The 12,253-nt window shown below is 44.9% G+C and overlaps 1 protein-coding gene and 1 long non-coding RNA gene across 2 annotated transcripts in view; one reads left to right on the top strand and one right to left on the bottom strand.

The window, feature by feature from the left end:
• LOC125771847 (uncharacterized) overlaps positions 1 to 12,253 on the top strand; it is a 72,691-nt gene that overhangs the window by 4,347 nt on the left and 56,091 nt on the right. The gene's annotated exons all lie outside the window — the stretch shown is intronic.
• On the bottom strand, positions 8,830 to 11,275 carry LOC125771800 (uncharacterized). Its single transcript, XM_049442864.1, has 3 exons — positions 10,398 to 11,275; positions 9,680 to 10,324; positions 8,830 to 9,602 (listed from the first exon to the last, which is right to left on the bottom strand). The coding sequence occupies exons 1-3, from the start codon at positions 10,983 to 10,985 to the stop codon at positions 9,264 to 9,266; spliced, it is 1,572 nt and encodes a 523-aa protein (XP_049298821.1). The 5' UTR covers positions 10,986 to 11,275; the 3' UTR covers positions 8,830 to 9,263.

Below are 12,253 nucleotides of genomic sequence, written 5' to 3'. Positions count from 1 at the left end.
TCAAAGAAAACCTCATGCTCCTTTGGGGGCCTTAGCGCCTCACAGAGGGCAGATTTTGCCATCCCCCCCGGGACCGGCGGCAAGCAGCAAAACCCGGTGCCACTTGTGGAACGAGCAAACCACAGCCCAGAATCGACGGCAGAACGGCATCGGTGGCATTTGTTTTGCGGTTTGTGTGTAGGTCGATCCAAGCTGCTGATCACAAAGCACACAACCCGGGCTGGAAAAACCCTCCTGCACAATCCCAGTCCCCCCCGGCTTTGGCCGTATTTCTTTTTCGATCATTACGCATCAAGTCAGGCGAAAAAAGCGTATCCCATCGGGTCGGCGCACCGAAGAACTACACGCCACAGAACAAACACTTCCACATTTTCTCAACGGTCACATTTCGCAATCGGGTTAATTAACCCAAACCAGCAAACCGTCCGCTTCCACGGATGCTTGGGAAATTGTGGTCTCACTCCCCCCTGCCTCCTCGTGCCCATTATTTAGTTCCGGGACACTTCGTGGCACTGGAAGCAGAAGCAGTTGCAGAAGCAAGAAAAAAATCACCACCTTTTGACCGTACTCCAGTTGAGTGGAGTGGTTAAAGTTTTTTTCCCGGACCAAATGAAACAAAGAACCAACTTTAATCCCTTCAGACACGTGGTGCGTAAGCTTGCTGCTGTGGCGAAAAGAATTGCCAAACAGGCAGTCGTTTGCTTGCTCTTTGAAATCCACAAGAAAGGATCTCTACAATAAACCAGCACCACCGCAGCCACCCAACTCTCCAGCTTGGTAGTCGTCATTGCAGGAGTTTCCAGATTCCAGATTCACACAGTTGCCATCGCTAAAGCAACCCATGTCTCGACAACCTCCAGATACTTTCATATTTCTTATCCGTTGCCTTTCGCTGTATCTGCAACATGGTCTAGTTGGGCCACGTTCGGAGCAGTAGAATAATCATTAAAATCGCAACCAGAGCCCGGCCAACAAATGGAAAGATAACCAAGATCGTCCCATTTCGAGCCAATCTTCCTTAGAAGGCTATTTTGGCCCGGCCACCAGCTAGACTAGCGTCCGGAAATCTTTCCATTCGTTGGATCCCAATTTCCGGCCTGATCCCAAAATTCTTGCCACGCACAACGCTTGCAGTCACATACAAATGCCAACTCCCCCGCCCCAAAAAAGAACCTGACACCAGTGAAGCGTTCTTGTTCGAGACCGTTTTTACACTCTCTTACGCACGTACACATACACACAAACACACACATAAGGACACAGTAAACTGTCAAAAGCAGTGCATGGACCATGTTCCGAAGCCCACTCAAAGCCCACGCTTAGAAAATGGGGCTGCAAAATCGTGACCGCTCGATAAGCTACGACGTTCCGCAAAACAGAGATTCTTTCCCTCCCCCAAAAAAAAGGGATTAAGAGCTTTCGCTGCTGCAACAACGGTGTATAACCAACGCTGCCTGTGCAGATTCGCTTTTGCACGCGTCTATACCACGCGTGGTACGAACATTCAGCACAAAATATAAAACGGCTCGCAATGCTTTGGCCGCGCTGAAAACGAATAGACGAAAGCTGTCACCGTGACGCACGGATTTTGTGAAAAGATGCTTCTCCCGGTGGGTTAGCGGAACACGAACAGCGGAAGCAAAACCAAACAAAAAAAAAAAACAAAACCCCCCAAAAAATATGGCCTCAGCTTAAGTCGCACCACACCATGCTGTGTCCCGTTGAGGGTTCAAAGCTCTCGGCAACAGTGCCGACAACCGACGGCATTTGGTGTCTTTCTTCGCTTCTGGTTTTTTTTTGTTGCAGAATTTTATCCACTTTTCCAACTAACCAGATGACGGCCAAACATTGTGGCTACTTTAAAGCTCTTTAGCCGCATGCAGGAAAGTGAGCGACCAGTTAGTCGCCTATCGGTTTCATGGCGTTTGTTCTCATCGTTTCTCTTTTTTCCCCCTGTGTGATGTGAACGCATAAAAAAACCGAAAAGCCTGAAACTTTTACGCAACTGAATACAACATCAAAACAGCTTTTATACATAAACATTTTTCACTACTTCATGTCCCGTCCGATAATCGTTCGATTTTCCATTTAAACATTGGCTCTCGTAACGGTAACGACTTGCTCGTTTTTTTGTTTTTTTTTTTTGTGGAGTCCATACCTTTCAGCAAACCAATTTCATTGGAAAATGTATAAAACGGGAAAATTGTGCTATAAAAGAGATATCATCAAAGTGTTCAAGCAGTGAAGGTGAAATGAAAAGAAAAATACCTTTTTTGGACATTCCCGGCGATACTGATGCATGGGCAGCTTATCGGGGTTATATATTTTCACCACGAGCACCACAAAACATGGATCATTCACAAGCTGCTCGTTTGATATACTACCGTACACTGTACTTTCACTTCCATGGTTGGTATATTCCGTTGTGCGTTCTATCGCTTTTAACCAATAAACAGCCTCATCGGTTCAAATTTTTCTTTTTTTCACTCACACGCTAAATCGAAATCACGAACAAAATCGAACCTTGTGGAACAAAACTACTTTTCACAAAGACACAAAGCCAGCCACGAAAAATCGTTGTATGATGTGTTTTTCTTTTTCAAATTTTCACTCAATACCAATAACAATCAACACTCTTCCATCGATAGCGCACGTTGTACATGGAGACGCCTGGTCGTTTTCAGCGCACCGAAAGGCGCTTCTTCACGGTGATTGATAAACAATCTGTTCAATTGGTGGAACACGTTATTTTCTGCTGCTGTGTTTGTTGCGATAAGAAGGGCAAGTAAGCCAACCGCCTTCACCGATGACGGTGTGACGGTGGAAAACCTTCAGTACAAACACGGACGTTTTTGCTCAGATAAATACGCTGCCTTCGAACTTTAAGCAATGGATGGATACTTTCCTTTCTTCAGCAATTGGTTGGAAAATGTTTTCGATACCGTTTCCATTCCTGTCTGCACTTGACAGCATTTGCTACGATTAATAACAACACACACACACGCTGCAGCTTTTTGCTTCCAAGCGTGAAACAGCGTTCCCTTTTACGCACAGAAAACAGATAACACGAATCCGTCGAGAGCACGAACACGCTGGCACGTACGGCGTACTTTGCGTAGTGCAGCAGAATTACAAATTACATCGACCGAGAGTAAGTAAATAACACAAGCAAGAACACGAACATTGTTCTGTTTTTTGTTTTTTTTTTCGCACGAAAGTCACTTATAACGGAAGTCACTGTTTTGTGTTAGCTTTTGTGAACAACGCTTTCTTACAACAAAGGCATTCTTATACGCCTTGCAACACTTTTTTCAACAAACTTTTAACAAACTTCGCTTTCTTGGGAAGGGAACCAGCAGCTGACCAGAGGTAATACATGCATCTTGTCGTTTATTTTTTGTGTTGTTTTGTTGGTACTTTATCTCCACAAGAAATCCACCAGGGAGCGACACAAACACGGTTGAAAGATGCAACGACATGTGACTGACACTTGGCAGCCCGTTTCTATTGACCGCGCTAACACTGCAACACTCCAGCCTCAGCTACAATTTTCGATTCGACGCCCATCCTCGAGCGAATTGGTAAGCTTTCGTGACCGGTTTTCTAGTTGTCTAACGGGCATCGGTGAACGACTGACGATTGGCAGGAAGAACACTTTGGCTTAAGAACCGTGGTACATTCCACCGAACGGCCCAAAACCTATTCACTCCCAAAACAACTGCAGCCAAACTTCGTGTCTCCTGTAGCTACGGGTGGATCAGTATGGGGCACATTCAGGTGTGTGTGTGTTTTGGGGGACCATGCGCAAGCGCATAAAAACCAACAACCCGACCCGAAGTGTTCATTTTCCCGCGAAAGCAGCATGATTTTCTACTCGGAATGAACACAAGTTCGGTGTTTTGTGCAAATCGGCACCGGTACAAAACCGATTTACGGCCGACAAAAGAAAGCGAAATCTGCACAAGCCAAACAAGGGCGAAAATCGGCAAACTCGTGTATCACTAACACCAAGCAAATTGTTTCTCACGGTCGACATAAGTCGACATCGACCGTAGTGAAATCATCTGACTGACTGGTGCGTTCGTCGGCACCCTATCATCCCCCCATCTTCGGGGTAAGTTCCTACCCCGCGGTCCTAGGTCCCGTTGTCTATCGTTCCAAAACACATACACATGGGTTTTTTATACACACACATACAAAAAAGGCGTCTTTGATGTTGAGTTTCAATTTTCCTACAGTGATTCAATTATGACCACGCTCGTTCGGTTCTACGTTCGCTGGCTCGTAACGGACACGCCAAAAAACGCACACAACCACACATAGGGGAGCGGGGGGTGGTGGGAAGGAGGACACACGCCTGTATCCCCGCGTATGTGACACAATTCTTTTCACCCACTGGCGCACACACTGGCAACACAAAATGGCAAGGCCACCGAAAGCATGGTATCTTATTTATGGCATAAATACGAACTGCCTTCCCACTGTCGAACCCCCGATACCGACGATTGTCTCTAACGTGAATGTATCGAAAGAATTTGCATTTATTGTCCATCCGTCTTTGCGTGTTTTTTTTTTGCTTTTGTTTTCTTTCTTACCCCTCGTTGAGAGACGTTAAGAATTTCATCTTCACTTCGATTTCTGCTCAAAACGAAACACAAGAATGACGTGCGAAAATGTGCTGATACTGGAGAAAGAAAGGTTCCCGAACGAGCAGAAACCCTTTTGGAGGCTGTGGAAAACCCGGCATCATGCTGCTGCTGGAAAACCGGTCAGTCAAGGGGAACATATGCAAAAGGAATAGACAGCGTTGTTGACTCAACAGTTGTATTACGCTTTGCTCAGAAGATACACAGCGATGCTATTGCATGCTTACAATGCTACCAGAACTATGATAAATTGTTTGATTGGCGTTGACACCTATTTTAACGGCTCATCATTATGCTAGACATTTTAGCATTATTTACATTACAGAATCCTAGCTGCCTGCAATCAATCGGCAGGTTTCTTAGAACTCACTGTTTTAGCTCTCCATCGCTTGAATAACTCTCAAATCTCATGCATCGCTAATCATACTTTCGCCATTGATGTTTTGCCATTTTCTGAATCCTTTCCAGTTCATTCCAACTCATTGACCCTTCAATTTCAAAACCGATTGATGCTTTCTTCCATTTTCTCCCTTCCCGGTGGGTGGGTGAATGCCCGCAACTCCTTCCTTTCTGCCGTCACTCCTTTCCTTCACTCCGGAACAATCTGCTTTTACCACACCACCAAGCTATATGATGTCCGTGCGAATCGTTATTCATTCGCTCGGCCCAAAGGCCCGTGTCCGGTTCGTGCGATGGTTGAACGAACATCATTGCGCTTCGCCAACGATGCTGAATTGAAATCTGTCACATTTCTGCACGTGACGTTGTTTTTCTTCCGCAAGTTCAATTAATTCCTTTTAACATATCTGCTGACCGTTATGAATTTTATTCCACTGTAAACGGAGTTTGGTTTTTGTGTAACAAAGACACAGCAACAAAAAGTGATCGCTCATCCCCTTAATGGGGGTGGAGGGTGCTAAAAGAAAAGTGATATAAACGGCGAATCTTAGCCAAACAATGGCTCGCACGCATCCATCCATCGGCCTACATTTCAAGGCAACCCCGGTTGAGGCAAAGCAATCAAAGCGAAAAGCAGACCGGGCGGAATGAACACATCGCTTTGGCTTCCCAAACCAAAAAAAAAAACAAGAAACAAAACGTCCTTTTGCTGGACCCTAAAAATAATAATGCAAAAGAAGGGAAAAACCCACCCAGCTGGAAAGCTCTCATTTTCTTGCATCCGTTTGTCTAATTTATTGCAACCATTGATCCGTGAATTAATTCGTCGAAATTCATCTTGTTTTGCATCCTTTCGCGCGTTTGTTCTCCTTTGCTTTCCTTCTGCACTCTTCAACACCCTTCATCGCTCTCTCTCTCCGCCGCGCGCGCGCACCCACTCTTTCCCCTTTGGAAGAAAACTTTCCGCCGTAGTTTCGGGCCTTTTGATCATTCCCATCCTGCCAAGGACTGGCTAAGGAAACAGCTTTTTTTCCCCCCACCACACTGGCCGCCAAAGGACAGGCCGGCGGAAAACGGCGGATGTAAATGAAAAAAGCGAAAGTTTCGGGTCAAGGATCCCAATGTTGGTGGGTCATCAATTTAATTGATGTTCCCGCTTTTGCTTGGCAAGCAAGCGCACCCGATGCTAAAGATCGTTGCTTTCGTTGTTCGTGGTGGACGTCTGGTAGTCATCGTGCAGCATCAGTACCGGTAGCGCACTACCGGTGTGGCAATTTTAACTTTCTCATTTAATTGAACAATTTCCTTCACACCTTTCCTTCGCAACTTGCTCAACGCACACAAACTCAATGGGGGGCGGCTGGTTGCCTAATGTGGGTGATTTTTAAGCTCGGACCGGAGCCACTCGAAACATTCGCCGATTAAGAGGCCGTTTTCTTAATTAATACCCATTGACGTTGTTTAAGCAGGTGGTGGGGTGGGGACGGGAGAGGGAGGCAAACTTTTTTCCCGACATTGGAGCCGGCTTGGCTGTAAGGATGAAAAATTGTAAAATAATTCCTTTAATCGCTTTCGCTTCTCTTTTTTTCTGTGTGCGCTTCTGCTAGTAACGCATTTAAATCAAACGTGTAAAAACCATCGAAAGAAGGACTCTGTGCAGCAAACCCACACAAACGAAAATAATATCCATATATTCTTCACTTTAGATAGCAAGAGTCACGGAAAAACACAGTTTTCACTTTCACACACAACCTACGAGGTGGAAAGCTTTTCCACTTTTTGTTGCCATTCGCACACACACCCAAAAACCGAGATTACTTTCCATTTCATGTGAGAAATGTTCTTTGTGCTGTGAAATCCTTACCATTGATCGTTGTGGGTACCGTACCACACACACACAAAACCTTTACGGAAAATGTTAAGCTTCAAACACAAATAAACCTGATGCGGTTTCGTCTTCGGTTTCACCTGCTTTTGCCAAACACGCATCAAAAACACGTGGCAGAAAAGCCCAATTTTTCCCCGGAAGAAAAAAAGAAAGTTTATCTTTTGCCGTTAAAGCTTATGAAATTGAACATTTTTTCGACATAATCCACAATACCGGAATGACAAGATTATTGAGCAGACAATCTTTCCATTGTTGCCAGGCACATTTGATCGAGCGTGTAGCTAAAATGGAAAATCCGTTCATTTTGATACTTCTGCTTAACTCCTTGCGCTTGAAACTTATTCTGCGAAAGAAGCCTCGACAATTCGATGGTTTCGATTCGTTCAAACATCTTCACAATTTTAACAAACCTTCCCCCCCCCCCACGTTCCCTTGCATGAGCTGATCGTTTTAATTTTTGCTCACTCGGTCCGGGTCCCGGTTTGGCAAATAATGGAAGCTGCTCTCGACAAGGCAGCTTAGGAAACGTTCACAATCGCACCGGCGAAGGAACGTATGGCTAGCGTAGATTGTAATGGCTAAATACGGTACTAAATGAAAAGCGAGAAATGTCCACAAGTTCACAAGTATCTTATCCGGCAAAGCGTAGGACATCCGAATGTCTTCCCCTAAAGTGGCTCCAAACGAACCGTGATAGGGAAAAAGCTGACGAGCTGCTACCCCTCACTCGCCAAGGGAAAATGGGTGTCCCCCCCGCCCCCCCTCGTTGGTCCCTCCTCATCTCATCATCATCCGTACCCATGCTCATTGCTGCTACCGTTGCCAGCACAGCTGCTGTTTATCTTTAATCTCGTTCTTGTGCGCGGAATGTTTATTTTCCGATTCCGTGCTTAAATTGAGAGATCTTCTTTAGTCGCTTTTCGAAAGATTTCACTTCACTCCGGTCGCTCGCTGGCTGTCCAAACGAAAAATGCGTGCTTCGGAAACAGAAAGTGCTTATCCTATCCGCTCCATTTTCCACCGCCCGACAAGCATCACACAGGAAATCGGCAAAAATTGAAATGGATGGTTTGAAGCACACGAGCAAAAACGAGGAGCAATGGAGAGAAGAAAAAAACACACCAGAGAAACAAAATAACCCCGAAACATAAGCATACACCCAACACCGCCCGCACATTCAGCCGTTAATGATGGAAAGCCTCGGGTTCTTTCAGCAAAAGCCCCAAACAAAAAGAAGCCTCAATCCCCCAACTGACGCAACTGAATGCCCGAACGATGCAAACGGGTGACGATGAGCAAATTTCCGAAATGATATACAATTTATTGCGATTCCTTGCCTTCCCCCTTTTGAGTGGGTGTGGAAAGCTACGAAGGGGAAGCGGGTAAAGGCAAAGCATTTACAGAAGAAATTCTTCCATCATTCTAAAAACATCGCCCCTCCACCATCGTTGCCCACGGTTTTTGTCTTCCGCTTTGCAAAGTGGTTGAAAGGTTTTCCGACGAAGACATCATTAACAATGCGTAAGTGTGTGCTGCGTGAGGCAGTCGGTTCTCCCCAGTGACGTCCCGGTTCACGAAACCGATTTGCTGAAGGGAAATCATGAAACAGTTTTACATATGCTGCTCCCATTCCGCGGGAGCGGGAGTTTCGATCATCGTGCACTCTTACACATTAGGCCACTTAGAAGCTTTTTACATCTGATGATGATGCTCATAACCTTCCGTGGCGCACGCGGTTCCATCGCGGACTAAGACGAGCGTTCTCTTCTTCACACACACACACGGAGTTCCGTTTTGTGCCAAAAGCTTTCACATTGATTTTCAACATGATTTTGTTGTCGTGCGCTATTCGCATCAATAACAACCGGTGAGCTCAACGTATCCCGACTCCCGCCCAGCTGTACGTGGAAAATCAACTCCAAATAAAACGAATACGGAGCAATTGAGAATGATTTTTTTTTTCTTTCTTCGTTGTGAGACAAAATGGAATCGTTTCAATCGTTGTAGTACCGCTAAAGTTACCGCGGGGTTATGTGAGTTGTTATTTCCAGCATTCATGACGAATTCAAAGAACTGTCATGAAAATGGGTATCTATTGCTGGGCGAACAAATTAACCCATATTGCAAACTGTCACGTTCCAACGTCTGAAGCAATGTTAGGTAGAGAGCATGGACAAAGTATCGATTACAAGATTATTAAAATTGCGCAGTTAGTCCTTCTACTGAGTGTTGTTTCTTTCGTACATAAGGCTCATATTATATTCTCTTCTTATATTCATTAGTTTCCATTATATTAAACAGTGAGATTTTATTCTCAATTTATTTTCAATTTAACCTCTTTGCAATGTATCACCTAAACGACGCAACTCCTGTACAGTATCGCTCAACAAACAATCCAATTCTTGCTCGCAGGAAATTATTCTTCGATCAGCAATTGCACCTATCTGCAATCGACCATCGGTTGTCATGAGTGTTAATCCAAACAAATTCTTCTCGATATTTGGTACCCAAAACGCTGCCTTCTTTAGGGTGAAATTTTCCACCGAAACAGTACCCTCGAAGGCAGGAAGGTTAGACATTGCGATTGTAAACTTGCTTCTGGCAAATAAGATACGCACAATCGACGCTGGAAGAAGCTCCGGAAGGTATGACACGCACAGGTGTGTTAACTGCAATAGATGAGAAAGAAAAAACGATGTAACTCTATACTCTGAACACTATTTTAAACCTGATCACGTGTACTTACTAAAGCGTCCGCGATGGCCTGCGATGTGTCGTCGGGACCTTTTACAGCATTTAACTGCGACAGCATCTCGGCAGTTGTTGCAAAGGAGGAAGCATCTATCGGCAGATCAGCTACAGGCAACGTTTTAAACACAGCCGTCGAACGATTACGCAGCTGTATCACTTTTGATTCACGCTGAAACCTTCTCATCAGCCCGATTGTGACGGATGGCGGAATGGGCACACCCTTCCGTGCGCAGTACGTCCGAAGACTCATGGCAAACGCTGTCAGAAAGACGTCCGTAAAGCTGCAACCGTTCAGCAAATGCTTTACGTTCTTGATTACGTTTATTACGGACGGTGAGCCATTTGCTTGCTCACTATCTCCATCAACCCAGCAAACGCATTTAGCATCACTCGGTTCCGCGCCGTGCAAAGAGTTGCGCTCGCGTTTGAACAATATCTCGTTTATCAAAAATCTCGGACTTTGAACAGCCATCAGGAAGAGATTGCGCCAGGTGAAGAGGCTCTGCGCGGTGCCTTGATTGGCTGCATCTGGATTCCACACGTGCTGCTCCGACGTAACCGTGTAGTCGAGGAAATCCTGACAGAACAATCGAAATATCGCAATCCCATCCGCTATTGAATGATGGTACCTGAAAAGGACCTTTGAGCAAATATTAGCAGCAAGTACAGTATCGAACACGTTATGCCATTTTTGACAATTGTTGTGCTCTCACCGGGTACAGCTGCTCGGTGTTGCTGTCGTGAAGACGTAATGGTTGACTTCCAACGAGCAGCTCCCAACTCGTACCATTACAATCCCGGCTGCTGATTGAGCCAATTAGTGTACAGAGTTCCATCCGCGAAAGGCATCCCCGGTCGGGAACGGTGTCGAGTTCTTTAACGTAACGATCGGCCCACAGCGGAAGCTCTTGTTCTTTCCAAAAATAGTATCCCCATTGAAAGCGTCTTTCCCAAAACAGCTTCTGATAGGCTTCAGCCGTTTGGTGACGTTTCAAACGGTTGCGAAATATTTCGAGTAAATCCCAACTGCAGCCGTTTGACGCACGTGCCGGCTTGGCAAACAAAAGCAACACATTTACCATCGACTTGGAGGATCGCTGTTGCCCAGCCCAAACGACATCCGACCCTTCCATCAGGCCGCGAAATGATGAGCCATACTTAACGGCTAACAATTGTGATACGATTTGTCGATGCACTTGAAACAATGCTAGAATTGGTATTAACACCGGTAGGCTTAGTATGATCACAACCAAAAGAACTATGTTTATCAAAAGTACTAGCACTTGACTGGTATAGGCCATTTTCACACACAAATCCACTAATTATTAACCAAATGTAAATAATCACCAGCACTCAAAGCCAGTGCACTCACGCTACTGATACAATGGTAAAGCGGACGGATCGAACTGCTGCAACTCTGTTATCAACGGTCAGCTCAGCTGCATTTAATTTCTTATCGATGTTATTCACCCCGAAATGCAACGAACACAGACCGCCGATAACACGTCAGCTAGGAAGTGCATGTCTGGAGGTGAAACAAAAGAAAAAACAACAATCATTTACGAATTGTGTTGTTTTCGTAAAAGTGTTACAGCATATGGTCCGATGCGAAAACAATCAAAACCAATAACCAGTAACAAGCGGTTTTGCATGACTAGCTCTTTTGGACGACATTGTAACGATGAAATGTTTTACAATAAAGCATAAAAGAACGTATGTTTTTTTCTTTACCATCATCGGTAAAGCTGTTCACGGCTAATGAAAACATCAAATACTACAAACGAAATCGCCTACAATGACGCGGCGCAATGGTTCATCTCTTTGTGCTGTCATTGTACTTAAAATTTGTCACCAAATACGGAGTGTATTCTAAAGACGGTGCTGTGTTTTTCCCCGATCCTTTATGATGCGCATTCCAATAAATTGTGTCCAATCATGCTGATTATTTCCCGGAAGGTAAGGCACAACAGCATTCTATTGTGTACGGTCGTGAAATCTCTTGAGTAAGGCACCCGTAGCCGAAAGAACAGCGCAACATTTTCGGCGTGGCCTAGATGCCTTTTTCTACCAAGAAACAGAAGCGCATTGTGTTGGGAATGATGTTGTGGCTTTAATAACATAATACATTGTAGTGTAATGTTACTCTTTTCAATAGGAAAAAGAATCTCTTTTTTGCTGTAGTCTCTGAAGACATCTAGTCAAAGTTCCAACGATTCAAAATTTAATTCCCATCAAAGGACTTTTCTCTGTCATTCTGTTGGATGATGGAAATGGTAGAACTTTTGGGATTTGTGTGGTTTTTAATGTAACGCTTCCAATACCAAGCGAAACAAACAGCGATGAGCTTTATACGAGGAAGTTAACAATTATAAGCCACTCAATGTAACATTCTCTTATCGGCATCGTCCACTTTACCCTTAAGCTACCGAAGCCGGTGCATGGATTTTGCAGGTCAGATACGAATCACGCGCCATTGCATCCTCATCCCTTTTTTGGTAAGAAAGATTCTTTTCTTCGCCCAAATATCGCCCACACGGAGACGCACATAAAATGGCCAGGCACCGGCTAG

Source organism: Anopheles funestus, chromosome 3RL, assembly GCF_943734845.2.
Source record: "Anopheles funestus chromosome 3RL, idAnoFuneDA-416_04, whole genome shotgun sequence".
Lineage (NCBI taxonomy): Eukaryota > Metazoa > Arthropoda > Insecta > Diptera > Culicidae > Anopheles > Anopheles funestus.
The sequence above is the reverse complement of the archived record's forward strand: the minus strand, read 5'-3'. Positions and strand labels throughout refer to the sequence as shown.

Coding starts and splice junctions, on each gene's coding strand:
- LOC125771800 (XM_049442864.1), bottom strand. CDS start 10,985: ATGGCCTATACCAGTCAAGTGCTAGTACTTTTGATAAACATAGTTCTT. Junction 10,325..10,397: donor ACACCGAGCAGCTGTACCCG/GTGAGAGCACAA, acceptor ATTTGCTCAAAG/GTCCTTTTCAGGTACCATCA. Junction 9,603..9,679: donor AGGCCATCGCGGACGCTTTA/GTAAGTACACGT, acceptor CATCTATTGCAG/TTAACACACCTGTGCGTGTC.